Source organism: Sapajus apella, unplaced genomic scaffold (genome assembly GCF_009761245.1).
Source record: "Sapajus apella isolate SASKATOON/1434 unplaced genomic scaffold, GSC_monkey_1.0 scaffold30, whole genome shotgun sequence".
Lineage (NCBI taxonomy): Eukaryota > Metazoa > Chordata > Mammalia > Primates > Cebidae > Sapajus > Sapajus apella.
This window is the reverse complement of record NW_022436970.1, coordinates 12,139,017-12,159,231: the sequence shown is the minus strand read 5'-3', so window position 1 is coordinate 12,159,231 and position 20,215 is coordinate 12,139,017. Positions and strand designations below refer to the sequence as shown.

The following is a 20,215-nucleotide window of genomic DNA, read 5'->3' as shown; positions in this document are numbered from 1 at the left end:
ATTTGTATATATTCAAATTGCAGACAATATAGAACAGATCTCTTCGATCCCTGTGTATGTGCAAGTTCTCAATATCAATGATCATGCTCCTGAGTTCTCTCAACACTATGAGACTTACGTTTGTGAAAACGCAGGCTCTGGTGAGGTAAGAACTCATTATAAATTACAAAATCTAAACAATATATCGTTGCTTCATAATATGTAATTACTTCATATATTTTATAATATTTTATATATTATATATCATTAACATATTTAATATTTATAATTTATATACTTATTATAATTATTATATTCAATAAGTACTAATTATATATATTAAACTTCATAATATATAATAATTTTTGTCATGCAGTCATCTTATTTTGAAACATCAAGAAAAGTAACTTTAGTCTATTTATATTAATTACATGCTTTTATGCTGTGAGCTCCATATGATAATATTTTGTTTTAATTTTTAAAAACATGCAAATTTCAAGTTTTCTACTTTACAATTCTTCATATGTTTTAAAAAATCTGCTAACAATAGTGATTCAGTTGTTTGCCTTTATAGTAGATTTATTATTCAGTAGTTCATTTATACTTTGCCAATATAATAAAGAAAAAACTTTTGATTGTGTAGTTTAAATAATCACATTTAAGTTTCTTTTTTTTTTTTTTCTTACTCCTCTTTCAGGTACAGGTAAAATGAGATATAAACATAAATATATGGAGGGAAAATATGCTACAATGTTTTTTTGTAGTCTTTAATCATTACATCAAATATAGCAACACATATAAAACTCAGTTTTATATGAATTACTAGATATGTACACACGAGAACATACTCATTTTGAAATATGTTATCATTACTTCACAATTTACTTCACACACTTTCTTATCTGCTGCTCACTTTTTTATTTGTAAAATATGATATTTAAATTAGAATGTTATTTATGTACTTCTCAGCTCCAGTACATAATAAACTAACATAATTATCAGGTTTCTTAGAGTACATAAAAGATTATTAATACCATTGGTTTTCTTTTAAAAAATGGCGACTAATGTCAAAAATTTTACAGTCTAGTGTTCATAGTGCTAAATAAGTATACAGACACTATCAACTCAATTATTCTAAGTAGCCTTGAATTTATCAACAAAGCTACTCAGGGAACATTTGGATTTTACAAAAGCAGAAATTACATTTTTCTATAAATAAATGGTAGTAGCCAAAATTATATTTGATCTTCAATTTCCTGCTATGCTAGCGAATAGGCATATCTTAAGAAATAGGTATATCTTAACTGTTGCTGATTATTAAACTGCAACGTAGTGAAAATCGTCAATAGTTCTTGAAATGATTGTGAATTTCATTAAGCTATGTCTATTTTTTAAAATGTTTTCACTGGAAATAATGATCAAATCTTGCCTATAAATATTTCCTAAAATGTTTTGAAAACAGTAATAGAATTGTTATAAACATGCAAATGACTTTAAAAAATTAAAGCACTCATTTCTAATGGGTTAGAACCCAAGGATTTGGGGAAAGTAAAAGGTAGATATAAAAATTTCTCTACTGTGTTGCACTTTCCCTAGAACCAAAATTGAACTATTTTAGAATTGTATGGACATACAGTATAGGGTAGAAGAGATCACAAAAGCAGAATGCACATAAACTGGGACCCATGGCTCCTGCAGAAATTAGGCTTAGATATTTTTCTTCAAACTTGATACTATAAGTCTATTATGTACTTAGAAATTGGATATCTGATGTTTCCAAGCATTTCAAAGACACCTGATTACTTAGACATACTGACAAAGATAACAAGCAAATTTAAACAATAACATGTAAATCTAACAAACGATACTTTAAATGTGGCACATCAGCTTTCTTAAAATACAAATAATTTTTGAAATGATGTATCTTATAATTTTCTAATGAATGTTAAATTTACATATTGGATGAAACATTTCTAGAATTATAAGTAAAATTATGGTTTATATTTATTATTATATTTTATATTTTGAGTATGATTCGCATATGATTATATTTTATATTTTGAGGACAACTAGTAAATTATTTCACTCATTTCGTGTATATATGAAGCGTACATATAAATACAATATAAATGTAGTTAGATTATCCATTGATTAGATAGCCTATTTTTAAACTTTTTTAAAAATTGGCATAAATTATTTCATCTTCTATGCACCTATTTCTATAAATGTCCCATGTGGTAACTATTTTACCTGAACAAAGTTCTGTTTAATATTTTTGCATTTTCCTAAATAAATTACTAGATTTATGACAGCAGGGATTCTTAGTGATTTGATTCCATAGTTACATATGTATGTACATATAGTGATTATAATATAGAAAGTACTCAATTCATATGCTTTCAGAAAAAATATATTTCACATACAACCTAGAAAATAAATTTTTCATTTTTTGTAAATATAAAAAAGTAAAAAATGTGACAACACTAATCATATGGATATTGTTCAAAACAGTAAGTAGTATTTTTTATTTATACCAAAATAGATGAATAGTGAAGATTTATTTAATTATTGTCATTATTCACACAAACTTTCGTCATGTAAACTTTTAAGTTACATGTGTTTTAAATATATATTTCAAAAAAACTTATGAGCAGTGATAAAATAATTCCTGGGATGATGAAATATCATGAAAATGTTTAAGACAAGTATCTTGACAATACCCCAGGCATTCAAAACCACCATGTCACTAAGTTACCATAATATATCCTAGATTTATAGAAGTGTCTACAGACCCATATAGTCATTGAAGATAGAATTTTTGAAATGTAAACTAAGTTAATAATTGGCTGGGCGCGGTGGCTCACGCCGGTAATCCAACACTTTGCGAGGCCAAGGTGGGTGGATCACGAGGTCAGGAGATGGAGACAATCCTCGTCAACATGGTGAAACCCCATCTCTACTAAAAATACAAAAAAAATTAGCTAGGCATGGTGGCGTATGACTGTAGTCCCAGCTACTCGAGACGCTGAGGCAGGAGAATTTCTTGAACCCAGGAGGTGGACATTGCAGTGAGCCAAGATCGTGCCACTGCATGCCAGCCTGGGTAACCGTGCAAGATTCTGTCTCATAAATAAATAAATAGTAAGCTAATAGTTGTTTGTTCTTTGAAGGGCCTCTATAACAACCTCAAAAATGAAATATCAGTGTCTACAGATAGGTACAACTGATCAAAAGGAAACTCAAATGCTAATGTTTACTGCAATGTGCTGTAAAAGCATTCTCAGTCTTAAACTCCACTGAGGAAGAGAAATGTCTATTGGATGTAATGGCATAGTATTTTCTTGTGCCCTGCTTAAAGTATAAATGTAAAGCTTTATGGAAAAATGTGTGAAATAAAATACATATATGTATACTATGCTTCAAAAGTTTAAGTAACTTAGGTAACTTTCTCAGCATTATGTAGTATGTAAATATCTAAGCCAGAATTAAAATTTATGTTTGTCTCCAAGAATGATAGTGCTTTTAACCACATATTCCAGGCTAATCATAAAGACTAGCTCTCTTTAGATTATACACACAATTAAAAATATGAAAAACAGGTTTTTCTGTTTATTTAGAAAGAATGTTATTTACGATTTTAAGGGCAAAAATAAAAGGAAGGTCAATTTGACTAGTCCCAAACCCTTTCCTGGGATATGCACTGCTCAAACTCATAATAAGTCACATTGGTGAGCCCTGTTTTATAATGTCCCTTAAGGATAAATGTCACACATTGTGAAATAATTCTTTCGGAGACTTGCAGATGTCACTATCTGGAAGTCTGTCTCAGTCCTATAAGCATCTGAAAGAATGATAGAGTTCCTCCACTTAAATTCCAAGGAGAAGCCAACAATTTCTTCTCACCCTGCTACATACATTACAGTTTACAAATTGAAATCAGTGGACACATGGTTTGAGTGCTGTCAATGTATATAACATTATGGTAGATACTTTCTTGTATATTGAAATGCCTTGTTTTAAAAATTCAGGAATTATGGCTATTACAAGCACAAGACTGTCATCTTTCCTCCAATGTTGATCACAGAGTTAGACTGACTTGGGTTCAGATTTCTGATTTGAAATTCACTGGGTAGGTTTTTGCTAATACAATTAAAACCAAGCCCCTAACATTAATATGTGCCTCCCAAAGTGCTACTAAAAAGTTTTTAAAGTGCTGTCAATTTCTTACTCATTCCTAAAAGTGAAATATTAATATGTGAACACTAAAACCAATGAAGCAATCTCTAAGAAAATGTTTGCTTTCAAAGGTAATAAAGCATAACTCATGTAACTGAAATGGTTTACATGTGAACCATAAGTATTTTAATTTGATATACCTATATAAGTAGTTTTTAGAAATTATTACAAAGGGTAGCAAAATTTATTTGATTAGGTTCCCCATAATCTTAACAAGAATATTAAATGGTGTTGATAAGGAAACTCCTAAGAACATTCTATTTAGAAGTAAATAGAGGAAGTGTTTAAACATAAGGAACAGTTAATAACCAAAATGAAGAAATGTCTACACTATTTGTACACAAATTGTGAAATTTGTGTCGGATAAATTAAATAATGTAAATTCTGGATTAAGCCAAGAGAAAATCAAGCAGGCAACTTGGTGGCACAATCAAACTACAAAACCACTTTGACATCTCTCCACCTTTGAATGAGGAAACGATAGTAAACTGAAACGTGGCACCTTCTTTTAATACAACCTCAGCCTGAAATCCCAGAAAACAAATTGCTTAAAATAAAATTGGGGCAGAATAAAACATGAATGACACACAATTAAGAGAATGGTGGTAAGAAATAAAAAGCTTCTTAATACCAAAATCTGTAAGGAGAGTATGTGCTTAGGATGATAAGGATGATAGACTTGGTGTGGATTTGTTTCTATTAAGAAACCCAAAATGAAGTTCACTCTTTCCACTTCCCTAGGGTATTCTTTATTTATTTTTTCAACATTTTTAAATTAACAAATACAAATAGTACATATTTATGGTGCATGATGATGTTTATAAACATGTACACACACACATACATTGTGAAATGGCTAAATCAAGTTAATTAACATATGCATTACCTACATACTTGTTTTTTTGTGTGTGTGAAGAGAACACATAAAATCCATTCTGAGCAATTTTGAAGAATACAATATGTTGTTATTAACCACAGTTAACTAACTATATACAATCGATCTTTTAAACTTGCTTTTCTTGTCTAAGTGAAACTTTGTATTCTTTATACACACTACTCTTTACAAAGGATCAGGCTTCTTCAATGTTCCAAAGCAGCAGCACAATAATTGTCTTGAAAAATATTTATATGTGCCCATGCATGAGTGCACACACACACACACACACGCACAAGTTAAAAAAAAAAAAGAAAAAGAAAAAAGCAAGCTATCTACATCACGAAATGAATTACAAAAAGGACAAAGAATGTTTAGAAAAATAGATCCTGACACATTCATGTCAGTTTCTGTGTACTTTACGCAACATATTAGTCTTTGATTGCTTACATGGTTTCCGGTACAGCAATATGTTCTGGGCTCTGCCACTGATCAATTTATTGCTTCTTGGTGCACATTCATGCCTCAGTACCTGCTTAGCAAGGTCCTGCGCTGTGCACAGGGATTGCCCACCTTCTCGCTCCCCCTCCCCCTTCCTCCCCGTTCCCCCCACCACCTCATCTTTTCTCCTTTCCAGTGAGTGCAAGGTTGAGCCTTGTCAGTAGAGGGCGGTGGATAAACGTTGCAGGAGGAAGTCTTCTCTTCCTGGTTCCAGTGTGTGGAATCTTTGCTTTTCCCTTTGTCATGCTGCACGGTCAGCTGTCTGGATGTTTGAGGATTTGCACGGTGCTTTTGCCAGACACACATACAGACCCTAAAGTACCAAATGTACAGGCACTTGGCAATCCAACCACTCCAGCCTGGGCTCATGACAACTGCCTTGAGACTCCCCAGTGTAAACGCAGTGTGTTCCAGGCCTAGCAACGCAGTGCGCGCCACATCCTGCAATTTTATCCTCTAGCCCATTGGTATCCTGGAGGGTTGTTTATGCTTTCCTGAGGAGTGTGGACTAGAATGTGAATCCAGGCAATCTGTGAACGTCTTTGCCATAGGGAATGCTGCAGCTGCACCTCCTCCAGGGAGGGCTGAAGCTGGTCCCAGGGAGAAGGCTTCCCTCTCACGTTTGTCTGTCTTCCGATATTTTCTCAGAGTCTCAGGATACCCTTTAGAGGTATCCTTACATCTTTACGGTAGCTGTGATTTAGTAGCTTACAATTCTATTAGAATCCCTCCTTTCAAATGATCATGTGATTTTGCCTCTGTTGGACCCAGGCTGATAGGGAGGCAGATCTTTCACATTTCCTGTTCTAGATATGGAATCAGTCATTTTCTGTGATTTGTCAGTGAGGAATTGCAGAAAACACAGATGGAATTGTCAGTAAATAAAGTTGGAAAACCTGTCCAAGAAAATCCTACACTTTCTCTTCTGTTTTTAATAATGATAAAGCCCACACTAAAGAAAATTTCATTTTGTCTTTTTGTGATTTTTCATTTTTTTCAATTATTTTTAATAAGTATAAATATTTATAAGTAAATTTGTTAGAAAAAGGTATCATACAGGATTTTTCAGAGGGCTTCTTTTAATTGTAACTATTGCAAATGTTTATAGGTAAATACTTTTTTTCTCTCAAATTACAACAATCTTACATATAGTTCAGCACTAGTTTCCAGATGTCCTTATGGAAAGTTATTAAGTAATTTACTTTTTTAAGGCCAAAATATTTTATATTTCTAATAAGTACATAAATCCTAGGAACTGTACAGAACTTTTTAAGCTTACATGTGTTAGAATTAGTATTAAACATTAAAAAGTAACAATACCAAAAAGAAGAAAAAAAAAAAAATATATATATATATGTGATAAAATATATACTTAAAAGACAAAGGATAAAGAAGCAAATTATATTAAAAAATGTTTGAAAGCTGTGGAGGACATTAACACTTTTTTCTGTTACAAATAACTACATGAACTTTGTAACTTTTTGGCAGACAAATACATTTTAATTAAAAATAAAGTCAGGCAGGGCATGATGGCTCACACCTGTTATACCAGCAATTTGGGAGGCTGAGGCAAGAGGATGGCTCAAGCCCAAGAGTTCAAGACCAGCCTGGGCCACACAGTGAAATCCCATCTCCACAATTTTTTTTTTTTTTTTAAATTAGTTGAGTGCAGTGATGCATGCCTGTAGTCACAGCTACCAAGGAGGCTGAGGCAGGAAGAGCACTTGAGCCCAGGAGTTCAAAGCTACAATGAGCTATGATTGCATCACTGCACTCTAGCCCTAGTGGCAAAATAAGAACATGTCTCAAACAAACATAAATGAAGACAAGAGATAAGTGAAAAGATAATTATTTGCAAAATCCTGAACAAGTCATTCTGTCCTCAATATGCAAGAGTATTTGCTGGTTGATAAGAAATAATCTTTATAAAAGTTAGTTCCTCAGTGTTGATGTTGTAAATGATATAATGCAAACCCCATGGGTAACTTTGCCAATGAAGAAATTTTCAAGCACTCTGTATCCATTACAGGTAATGTATTTATCAATCTGAATATTTTCAACAAGGTAAGAGTACTATGGAAGCTTTCCCAAATTATTATCTATAATATGCATTCATAGAAATCAACATTTAAAAATTTATCAAATTCAGAAACCACATTATATTTATTACTAACATTCATAGGAAGTGAACATTTTTAGTAAATGGGTTCATAGATTGGTTTGATGAATTACTTATGTGTATAGCAATTCCAGCTAGTATGTAAAAATGTATATACAATGAAGGCATATATTTTGAGTAAAAGGTCATTTTTATTAAAAATAATAACCAAAGTAATGGATGTTTTGCGACACCATTTATCTAATAAAGCAGCCTACATCGAATAAAAAGAAAATCGGTCTTTCAAAGTAATACCTCCTAGATTAATAAAACAACCAGATTAATATCTTGAAATAACACAATTTAAGGCAGTAAGATTACATAACAATCAATAAATAATCTGCAAGAGCAACCTTTTCTCATATTACCTTTATTTTAATTTCAAGGTTATCAGATTATCAGGCTTTAAGACTTCTACTGACAAAGTAAAAAATTATTAAAACTTCTTAAAGTTTGTGGTGTGATTATGAGGTTGTCCATGAAATTTGCTGCTTCGTTTTTTTTTTTTTTTTTTTTGTAATGCAAATCTATAAATAGGTAGAGTTGGCAAAATACGAATTTTAAAACAATATAAAATTTTCCAAATGTGTTCAATGAGGATATGTCGATCTTAAAACTATGTTGTACTATATACAATATTTTCTTTACTCTCTTGAAAACAAATTGCTTATCTCCAAGAATAATTGGGAACTTGTTCATGGTGGATTTGTTTGGATATTTTGAAGATTGCTTAGCTGTGCTCCAGTGTCAGAAAACTAAAAAATAAGCTATTTTCTTCCATCTAATTATCATTTTTGGTCCCAGTATGGCTGTAGTTTTAAAAAAGACAAGTGTTCAATAACTCAGGCTGCTCTATTTCTCTTTTGATTGGAATTATGCACCACATTTCTCATTTACTTTTAAGCAGTACATAGCACACAGCTTTCCAATGATAGCTGAGTGCATCGTTGTGAATTTGCCTCTTTTACCCTTTGAGAAAAATGAGTAGGATAGCAAAATAATCTTTGTTCTTTTTATCTATTCTGTATATGTCCTTTGTTTTTCATTTCTTTGTTAGGCTTTGTTTTGTCCCATGTTTTTGAAAGGCAGAGTTGTTCTTTAGAGAGGATTGCAATAAACATTTGTTTTCTAGTGTTAAGATTCTGGCATTGTATGGGCTGATTGGTATTCTTGATTATTGTCTAAAAATCACATGTATAGGAATCATGAGGATTAATATGAATATATTTCCCCTTATTGAGAAAGAAACATCAAACACAATAAGCAACAAATACCAAAAATTATGTAGTGCAATAGCAAACGATCTCTGTCACTCATCCACACTTCTGCAATTAGATGATAATAACCTAACCATGCTGAATACCAATCTCCTCATTTCAAAAATAATAATACAACTTCTGCTCTACAATCTCTATGTGCTAAGGCAAAGATAAAAAAACAAAAGAAAGTAGCTACAGAGGATTATGTTACAAGTATTTTGTTAATATTAACAATGATAATTAAGGGTCATGTCAAACAAGTTCTTAACATGGGGTTCATTCTCTTCTAAAGAGATTTGAATGAGCTATAAGGTGTCTATGTACACTTGATACTGCAGAGAAACAACATTGTCAAAGTCTGTTGGCAATGAAGGTGGAGCAGGCTAATAATGTCATTCATCAGATGTTTAAGGGAGTCAAATTATAAACAAAGTAAAAAACAAACATTAAGAATTCCAATTTAAACATATTATAGAAGTTGATTTTTTTGTGTTGTCATCATATGCATGTGATATTAATAATGTACTACAGATACATAAAATGTAACCATTGGTTTAGCTGAAAGAGTATTTGAGAAACTCTGTAGAAGTTTTATATTTTCTTGTGGATCTATAATCATTTCAAAATACAAGGTTGTTTTAAAGTCATTAGACTGGAATTAAAGAAAATAAAATAATGTAAGAAAAATAGAAATGAAGATTAAACAAGTATAATTAATATTACTGTGAATATGTCAGAGACGCTTCTAAGAAATATTTTAGGTCAAGAGACTTGTAACTTTGAGTTTCAAAATTACAATTAATTTTCATGTTATTTAAACTTTTCTAAAAATAATATTTTAGAAATTTAACAAGATAAAATGCTTTGAAATCTATAAATATTTTACATATCAAGTCAAAGGAACTAAATGATACACATAAAAATTATATGCACAAACTTTTCATTTGATACTAAGAAGCCCTTAGATAAATTTAAACCTAAATTCTGGGTAATAAATATAAAAAGTCAAAAGGCACACATAATACATATAATAATGAGAAAATATTACAGTCCTCAATCAATAATCAAAACTTTATGTAATATTGAAGCTGATGGGTTATTAAATTTAAAACAATAATTAGAAATCAATGCCCTCTCTTACACTATTACTTCTTGGAGTTCTGAAGCTGAATTTCATACAACATATAAAGTACGCATAAAGTTACTTAAAAGAAGAACAATTATTTGAAAATATAAGATTATGTAATGCAATGCTTCTAAATAAATGATACAATTTTAAATTTTCTTGTAGCTTCATTTAAAAACATAAAAAGCACCCAGATAAAGTTAATTTTAATAATGTTTATTGGATAAAATATATCCAAAATATCATTTTCACATATAATTAAAATCATTAACAGAATATTTAACATTTTATACATATTTTTATTTTATGAAGATGATTCTCCACAGGCTTAAACAGCTAGAGAAAATTACAGGTTAAAACATGTTTTATATCTATCTTCTTTGGATAGATAATAAATTAATCATAGAAAATAAAAATTCCAGATTAGTCACACCCTACTCTGGAGGAAATCAAATGTTAACTCAAAGACCTATGTGGGTAAACAGACTTTTGGGTTTTGTTCTTAATGTGTAAGTGGCTGAGGTGGGGAAGAGAAGAAGGAGAGAACTTTCAGCAATTTGCAAAATATTAATATAATAAATGAGCTGACATCAGGGTAATTTGCCTTTCCTATTTGGTGCAAATAGTTATCATTTTTCAAATCAATGAGTGCCATTATCTTGACTGATATTAAATGTCTTTTTTGGAGGTAAAGTATAATATTGATAATTTTCAGATTTGCTCATACTAATATTTTGTCTAATTAAAGACATTTACCTTGTCTTCATGTAAAAATTTTAATATATATAATGGCATTTTAAGATATATAATGCAACTTTGTGAAAAGTCCTTTTAGAAAACTTAGAGTATCCCAGTTCTATTCAGGTCTAAGATATTATGCTATAATGAGCTTTTCAAATTTTTCTTCTAATATTTTGCTAAAGAAAGAAAGAAAACAAGCATACTACAATCTAGATTTTCTTGTTGGTTCTAATCCTATTAGTTTATTATTTTGCACTTTGTCTCTGAACAGATGTTCAACAATATTTTTAGTTTTATGGATTTATTTTGGCAAAATTTGTAATTTAAAATCATTTATTCACTAGAGTAGTATAAAAAGTGATGGTCTTACACATATTTTTGGATAATAATTTCTTGGCAATGGGAGACAATTTGCATCTTTAGCATGATACCACATATACCTAACCAGAATAACTAAATAAGCAACTCAAATAAGATCTTTAAGAAAAGCTTTCCAGGTATTCATTTATTGCAACTGTAACTTTTTGTTTAACATTTTTATATTGAGATGCATTCTTTATTAAGTGCATTTCAAGGAATTGATAATGTATATAAATTAATACTCGGTATTTGCATACTGATTTAAAGCTCTTGATGCAATTTATAGTTTATCTTCTTATTCAACAATTTATTAATTGACTAATTCTGGAAGTGGGTTTCATTGTGACCTACCATGAAGGTAAGGAAACAGACAAATGTATTGCTTGCTGCAAATCATTGTGTATGAGAGCTGCAACTTAAACTACCTGTCCATCAATTGCATGTTTAATAAGGATCATATTTTTGGTTTGACAAATGTCAATGTGAGTGTTGGGCTTAATTTTGACTCAGGATAATTAATGTGGAATGATATTTTAGTAAGCTGGCCCATGTGCAATTTCTTTTACTTAAAAAGATACAGTGCATAATGATTAATAGCAGGCAAATTGCTATCTTTATTCTCCTGATTATCTTTCAAGTCAAATCATGATTATAGTCTCATAAAATAACTAAATTGGAACTTATGAAACTTCCAATAGTTGACTATCTTTGACTTACAAAATATTAATTTCATATATTTCTACCTAATGTATGCTCTCTTTTCCTTCATGAAGTTTTCATAGTATTCTTTGCTTAGGATCACACTTTTTTCACCGATTCATATTTTTATTCAAGTATTAGCTCATTGGCTGTACTCTTACCTAGAAAATCTTCCCTTTCTCCCATATCAAAACATATTATTTTCTTCTATTTTTAACCATTATTTTGGTCTTTATAAAATTATATTACTTACTTCCCTGTCATTATCTTTCATGAGATATGTTTTTACTTGCTTTTGAAATTCCATACTTTTTACAAAACCATTTTGTATGCAAATCTGGTAGGACAAGAACAGGTCTAGGGCAGGAACAAAATGTTCTAGAAGATTACACTTACTACTCATATTTCACATTGCCTATGACATCAGCTTACATTCTAATTCTGGTCCAGCCAATTTACGTACCTAAGACACTTAGCATATATGAAACTTAATATGAACATTTATAACATGGGAACAATAAGAGGGTTTATTTTAAAGGACCATTGTGAAGATTATCTAAGGTAATGCATAGAACAGAACCTGGTCCATAGGTAAGTTCTTGTTAAATTGTAGTTAGTTTTCGATTCTTGGCACTTACACAATATATTTCTATTATACCTTTCAATGCACTGTATATAGAGAACTGAATGTATCATGTAAGAAATAAATTGGACAAAATTTTACCAAGAGAACAAAAAGATAATTAAAAATCTGAGCTTTCAGAATTTGTCGTAATTTGGAGTTATTTTCATTTCCTCTTTTCCCAATCTCTAAAGCCATGGCTGTTCTTGGTATATACTTTTAATTTATCTTTATCCCTTTCATAAATTTGTAAGGCCAGCGATAGGTCCCAGATAAAGACGTGTAAGTAAACAGCAACCAATGCAACAAATAAATGTTTTTCTTAGAATTTTAATTTAAAATTAAAATTAAAATCTTTTCATTGTTATATTTAAAGAAAAAAATGAATATCCTCCATCAAGATTTATGAGTACATTAATGTAGTCCCTTTATTAGAAATATGCATTTATTTTTAAGTGTATCTGTTTAAGATAAATTCAACAAAATTCATAGTATTTGATATATGACTGATACTATGTAAGTGGCTTCCTATTTTTATAAAACAATTATAAAAGCTGGTGAAACATATCTTATTGGAAGCCCAACTTACAGAGCAAATATAAGTGGAGACATGTTCATTAAAAAGGGGGCAGACTGTTGAAGCCCTGCTCATTCAGTTTCCTGTACATACTTATGTATAAGGTATTTTGATTCGTTAAAAGTCTTTTGAAATACATACAGTGTACCTCTAGTCTTCTTAAGCCTTCATTCCCCAAAAGGAGACATTTGCAACATTTAGTCAGATGTGCATGTTTGATACAGAACATCAAGCAGTAAAATAAAATATTCCTTATCCGAACACTGTAACCACATATGCCAGCAAGATAAACAGAAATTCTACACTTTGATATCAATCTTACTTCAGCAAATATGCTTATAAAGATATTCATACGCATATTACTAACAATATTCAGGACACCATGGTGTGCAAAAACTCAATAAGAGAATTTTTTCATGAAGAATACATAATAGACATAGAAACACATAATAGTTTGTCATGTGACAAACTCTTTGAGAACCTGAGGCCTATAATCCTGAAAATAAGCCCTGCAGATTAAGTATTAATATATTTTTTTCAAGGTTAAAAGCATGTAAGTGGCAAAGCCCGGATTCAGAATATTAGGTTTCCAAGCCCCCGCCCTTTATCCAGCCTTTATAAAATTCTATGATATTCTAAAATAAAGGCTTTACCTTAATACAAATCAATATCCACATGTATAATTATAAGCATGGATTGAATAAAATATATTTTGTTAGATTACTTAACACTAAATGAATATTATTTTATTAGTAATGTGTTGTGAGTTAAAAATAAATCAATCTAAAAAAGTAATATACAGATCATATTAGTTTCCTAATGTTCTTTATGCTCCTGTAGACATAATCTATTTTTTTGAAGTATAACATAAATCTGGGTTTGTCATCTTGCATCTGAGTCTATTTTTGTTTGACATATTGTTAAAAGCACTTTAATTCTGGAAAATTCAAAACAATAACTTCTACAATCAATTTACTTTAATTTCCAGAATTAATCACAATCTCACTATGTGATCTTGACAGCATATCTTTTTCAACAATAATAAACTATTTGACTGACACATTCATGTCTTGAAAGAAGAAAATTGAGAATGGATTTGTTCATATCTGCATTACTTCACTGTTTTATTATCTGAGATATAGAGATGAGCTTATTTGATGTGAAACACTTTCCTATAATCATTATGGGTCAAAGGAAATTATGTATTCTGCCCCTACATTTTAAATGTGTTATTTCCTCAAATCAATTAAAAATCTCATTACTTTAGCAAAGAGTTTAGTAAGCTGATAACTCTACCACAGTTTTGCTCTCAGTAAAAAGAGGAAATACACAACTTTAGCAAATCATAATGTCTGACATTCAGTTAAAGAAAAAGTAAAGGAGGAAGAAAGAAATGTAAGCAGGGAGGATGTGAATAATACAGAAGCAATGCTTTGACAACTTCTAACAAATGTACTTTTTGGAAATCAGCTGATCCATCAACAAGAATTTGTTTATTATGTAATATTATAACACCCTAAGAGGCAAGTGAACATACTTTTAGCCTGAGAAAATATTTTAATGTTCTCCAATATTTGGCAGTAATTTTCTGCAGTGTCCCTATTGATTGAGATAAAGCAATGCAAATAAAAGCTAATAATAATAAAGGCGGTTACCTTCTTCCTGAATCCGAACAACAACAAAAATCTATCCTTTTTTTTTTTTTTTTTTTTTTTTTTTTAGGTAATTCAGACTATCAGTGCAGTGGATAGAGATGAATCCATAGAAGAGCACCATTTTTACTATACTCTATCGGTAGAAGACACTAACAATTCAAGTTTTACAATCATAGATAATCAAGGTAATGTCATTTGCTCATAATGAGTTTTGATATAGTTTTTTGACTCATGTTTGACTTCAGAGGAACTTATTGCATTGATTTTTATACTGTTCTTGCAACATAATAATGTTTTGAAATCAAGCAAAAGAGTAACAATGAAAATGGAAAACAAAATCCAATATTAAGTTCTAAAATATTGGCTCCATTTCTCACTGCATTTCTTCAAAGTAGAAGGAGCTTTTAAAATTTTCAATGGCTGTAAGCTCTTGTAAAGTCAGAATGACCCTGCAAATATAATTGCAGTTTTGACACCACGGCTCCTTTCATATTCTCCTCTAACTGAGACCTCAATCTATGACTGAGAAAGAAAATGATATTTATCTTAGTTGCAGCCATGTTAGCGTGATTCATTCAAAAATATGTAGGGTTATTAATTAGGAGATTAGAATATATGAAATTGGATTAAGACAGTTCTTATTCCTTCAAAACTAAATAATTTTTATCAATCTAAGAATAAAATATTCCAAAGAATATTATGTAAGAGCAGAGTTTATCTTTTTGTAGAGATGGATTAACTTTATATGAAGCCACTCTGTTTTGTTTTGTTTTTTCATTAGCTTCAGTAAGAAACATTTTTGTCATAATAAGGACTTCTTTTTTTTTTTTTTTTTTTTTTTTTTGACAGAGTTTCACTCTTGTTACCCAGGCTGGAGTGCAATGGCGCGATCTCGGTTCACCGCACTCTCCGCCTCCTGGGTTCAGGCAATTCTCCTGCCTCAGCCTCCTGAGTAGCTGGGATTACAGGCATGCGCCACCATGCCCAGCTGATTTTTTGTATTTTTAGTAGAGACGGGGTTTCACTGCGTTGACCAGGATGGTCTCGATCTCTTGACCTCGTGATCCACCCCTCTTGGCCTCCCAAAGTGCTGGGATTACAGGCGTGAGCCACCGCGCCCGGCCAGGACTTCTATTTTAATTTATTTATACCTCAAAGTTATGAAACACAGTTGGATATTACTCAAGTATCAGTAACCAAATACCTGCAGTTCTCCTTACAACTGAGGTTAAGGTTTGTTCCAGAAGAGATCTTTCATGTGAGAGTAAATGCAACACATTTCTGTCTGTTTTCCCCTTGTCAAATACCCCTGGGAAGAAAACTCAAAAATATTTCAGACAAAAGTCACAATTATCTGTTTCAAGCTCTTTGAGAAATTTCCAAGCTGCTTTTCACAAAATTTAGCCATGTAAAAATGCTCAGATTCAGGGGTTACATGTATTTTTTTAAATATATATATATGTATTTTTTGAAAAAAATATATTTTTAAAAATTATATTTTTAAATACATATATTAATATAAATAAATCTAAACTGGAGTTTTTAAAAACATATATGTAAACATACATACATATGTAAAACATATATACCATATTTTAAAACTCCAGCTAAGATTCATTTATATTAATATAAAATAAATTACTGAGGCAAAATAAATACATTGAAGCATACAAAATTGATTTGGTTTAATGTTTGTGGTCACAAGTAATTTAATAAAATACATATTTAAAAAGCGTCAACTGTCTCTCACCTCTTAGATCTGCCTAGCAAATAAAATCACATGGGCTTTATAGACTTTCAGAGCTTGATAGTGAAATGTCTTTAAAAAAATGATTTGGGAAATGTCCTACTTAATGCATTTCAAAAGGCTTTTATTTATTTTTCTTTTATTGCCATTGTCTTCTAAAGTTTGTCTGATCATGACAGAAAATATTTTGAGGCATGGCAAAAAAAAAAAAGTAAAGAGAAAGTACAGTTCTGAGGCACACAAAATTACAACAAAAAAAGTCATTTATGATATTCTGGGATTCACAGAAGAGTAATTGTACATGTGTTGAAGTGTTTATTGTTTGTTTTCATGAATCTTTTGAATAGACTCTCTAGGTAAATGAATCAGTCTGACTAAGTGTAATGATTTCAGAATTTTAAATACAAAATAGATTAATAACATCAAAATGATATGAAATATTCTAACAGGATATTGTCTACCAAGTGAAATTATTGTGTTTAACTAGAAAATGTATTATTTCAGATCATGTACTTTGATAGATAACTTTAAATATCTTGTATATTTCCTGGATTTGTATAAATAATGGGTCCCAAGTATTAGAAAATAAGCTGTGTCATGTGTAATTAATACAAATGAAGTCAGCCCTATCAGCATATATTTAATATTGGTAGTCCCTATAAATTATAGATATCTGATTAAAAAGCTGTTTTCTGTGTTACACATAGGTTTTATATATTTGTCAAAGACATTTTAGAACTGATTTAAGTAATTCAATAATAATATAAATACTTTAAATAATTAAACAAGTAATATTAATTAAATATTTAACATTTAATAGTAATTTTACTACATAATTTGGATGATTCATCTGATTACATAGTTAGGGTTTAGGTAATGTCAAAACACTAATAATTTAGTGTGGATGTTTTAGTTGTCTTCTCATTAGAAATTTCCCATCCTTTTCTTTGAACTTACTCGATCATATCTCTATACTATTGTCTTGACTATATGTGACAATTACATACAAATTTCCCTTATGTAGTTGAAAAAATTACGCACATGGATTTTTGTTTTAGATAACACAGCTGTCATTTTGACTAATAGAACTGGTTTTAACCTACAAGGAGAGCCTGTCTTCTACATCTCCATCTTAATTGCCGACAATGGAACCCCGTCACTTACAAGTACAAACACCCTTACTGTCCATGTCTGTGACTGTGATGACACTGGGAGCACACAGACCTGCCAGTACCAGGAACTTATGCTTTCCATGGGATTCAAGACAGAAGTCATAATTGCTGTTCTCATTTGCATTATGATAATATTTGGTAGGTAGTGCTGAGCTGAACATATACTCATTTGTTTAAAATAACCTGATGAATATATAAAATAGTAAATTCTATTACAGCATTAGAATGTGGGTTTGTATGTATGTTTATTGCTTCTCTGAATGTAGTACAATTCCTAAACCAACTGTAGTAAATAGTGGATAAATATACATAAGCTGCAAATCAGTGATCTTTGAATTGTATGAGGATGTGAGTGTGTGTGTGTACACATCTGTTTATGCATGTTCTTGACACATATACAATGTAACAATATAAAATAATAAAAATTAGTAATAATAATGGAGAGCTTATCTTGAGTCTTATTATACTCCAGGAGACGCTCTTCAGTGTTTTATATGCACTATGCAATTTGATCCTCACAATAACCTTAAAGTAGTAACTATTATCACCTACATTTTATAGATTAAGAAACAGAAACTCAAGAAGCTATGTGCTTTATGAAAGGTCATGAAGCTGGCAAATTATGTGCTAAGATTCCATGACCACAACACACTGTTATGCAACATTGTACTGCAACTGATTGCGCCCAAGGTGCATTAAAAAAATATAAAGCACAGTAAAATCTACTATCTTAGCAATTTTCAAATATAAAATACATTATTATTAACTATAGTTACCATGCCGTAAAATAGATATCTTGAATTTATTTTTAATGTCTAACTGAAATTTTGTGTCCTTTGACCAACGTCTCTTCATTCTCTTACCCTCTATCCTGCTGGTACTGTTCTACTCTCTACTTGTACGCAGTTTTGTTGTTGTTGTTTTAGATTTCACAACCTGAGGTCTTGCAGTGTTTGTCTTTCTGTGCCTGGCTTCTTTCACTTAGTATAATGTTATCTAGTTTTATCTATGTTGCTGCAAATGTCAGAACTTCTTTCTTGCTTAAGGCTAAATAGCATTCATTGTGTCTATATGCTACATTTTCCTTATCCATTCATTCACTGATGGAAACTTAGGTTCCATCCATTCCATATCTTGGCTATTGTGAATAATGTTGTAAAGGACATGGAAGTGTGGATATCTCTTCAACAATTTTATTTATCAGTATGTAAGGTGATGAATATATTAAATTGATTTAATCATTTCACAATGTTTACATATATCAAATACCACATTGTATACTATCAATATATGTTTTTGTCAATTAAAACTAAAAATAATTCTAAATCTTTTTGTGAATAGAAAGAACAGTAAATGTTAGACATGAGGCAGGTAAAAGAGAATGCCTTTTTAAGTCAAAGTACTAAACAGAAAGAAATCCCAGTAAAAGAGCTCTATTAATTTTTGTTTGCTTGTTTTATTCCACTGCTATAATTGTTTTTATAAGCAGATAATTTATATTCATTTCAAAGATGAGGCAGCTGAACTCTAAAAGGTTTTAATCGGGCTTTCAGGACTATAAATATTTATCTAGCATAAACTTTTCCTTTTTTTAACACCAAAATATATAATCTAAACTCTGCTCTTGCCTCCCTCAAAACTTCAAACCAAAAGCCAGTGAAACTACATTGAATAGTGAGAGCAAATGTATCAGCCACTGTTTCTGAAATGCCAAACTGACCACTCAAACTAGCATGGGATATGTTTCAGGACCTGCCTTGTCTTCACTCAACTTTTCTTTCTCAAGGCTTCAAACCCCATCCATTCCTCACTTACCTCCTACCATTATGCTTGTTTTGGACCTAGATTCAGTTTTTAAAATTACTTTTAATGATCTTTGATTATAAAACTGAATTCATAGCTTCATAGCTAGATGCCAGAAGCAAAGATCAGTAGTAAAAACATAATTTGGGGGAACTACAAATACTGAGCTACCTATAGTTACAGACTTAAACCAAGCCCGGAAAACCCACAAACAAGGGACAGCTTTCCAGTTAAAAATGTGGGTAAAATTTAACAGGTGGGAGTTATGGGTCAACTATTATAATAATGATTTCCTTTGCAATTCTGTAAATATTTATCTCTAATTCAGATAGAAAAGTATTTATTAGACTCCTTTGTATTTCAACCATATATATCATGCAAATTCTAAAGCACAATGCCTGAATGCAAACATGGCGACCTTATTCACTTAAAGAACACTGTTTTGGATATTTTAAATGCAAGTTTTATATAAATATTTTATGACTGACATATTTCTCTTTGTGATACTATTCATAACATGACTTCATGCTTGTTTCAAATCCTGCATGTAAAACTCTGAACAGCTACATAAGATCCTAGATTGGGTCTTGGTTGTCCTTGAAACCCACATACAAAGACACACACGCATATACACACACACTCCCACGGCCCACACAGAGATTTTTATTTAAAATTAAAACAAAGTGTTCTGAATTTTTTCTGTTTC

The 20,215-nt window shown here is 30.8% G+C and overlaps 1 protein-coding gene across 4 annotated transcripts in view; it reads left to right on the top strand.

The window, feature by feature from the left end:
• Positions 1–20,215, top strand: part of CDH19 (cadherin 19) — a 95,978-nt gene that overhangs the window by 70,813 nt on the left and 4,950 nt on the right. The window contains exons 9-11 of one of the 4 annotated variants that reach the window (XR_004273599.1): positions 24–145; positions 14,855–14,972; positions 17,621–17,844. Coding sequence is in view for 3 of the 4 variants with exons in the window: in XM_032293706.1 (XP_032149597.1) it covers positions 24–145; positions 14,855–14,972; positions 17,593–17,844 (492 nt within the window). In the remaining variant the exon portion in view is untranslated. Of the gene's footprint in view, positions 1–23; positions 146–14,854; positions 14,973–17,592; positions 17,848–20,215 lie in introns of those variants that run through there. The other 3 variants (XM_032293707.1, XM_032293706.1, XM_032293708.1) reach the window with 3 other exon arrangements.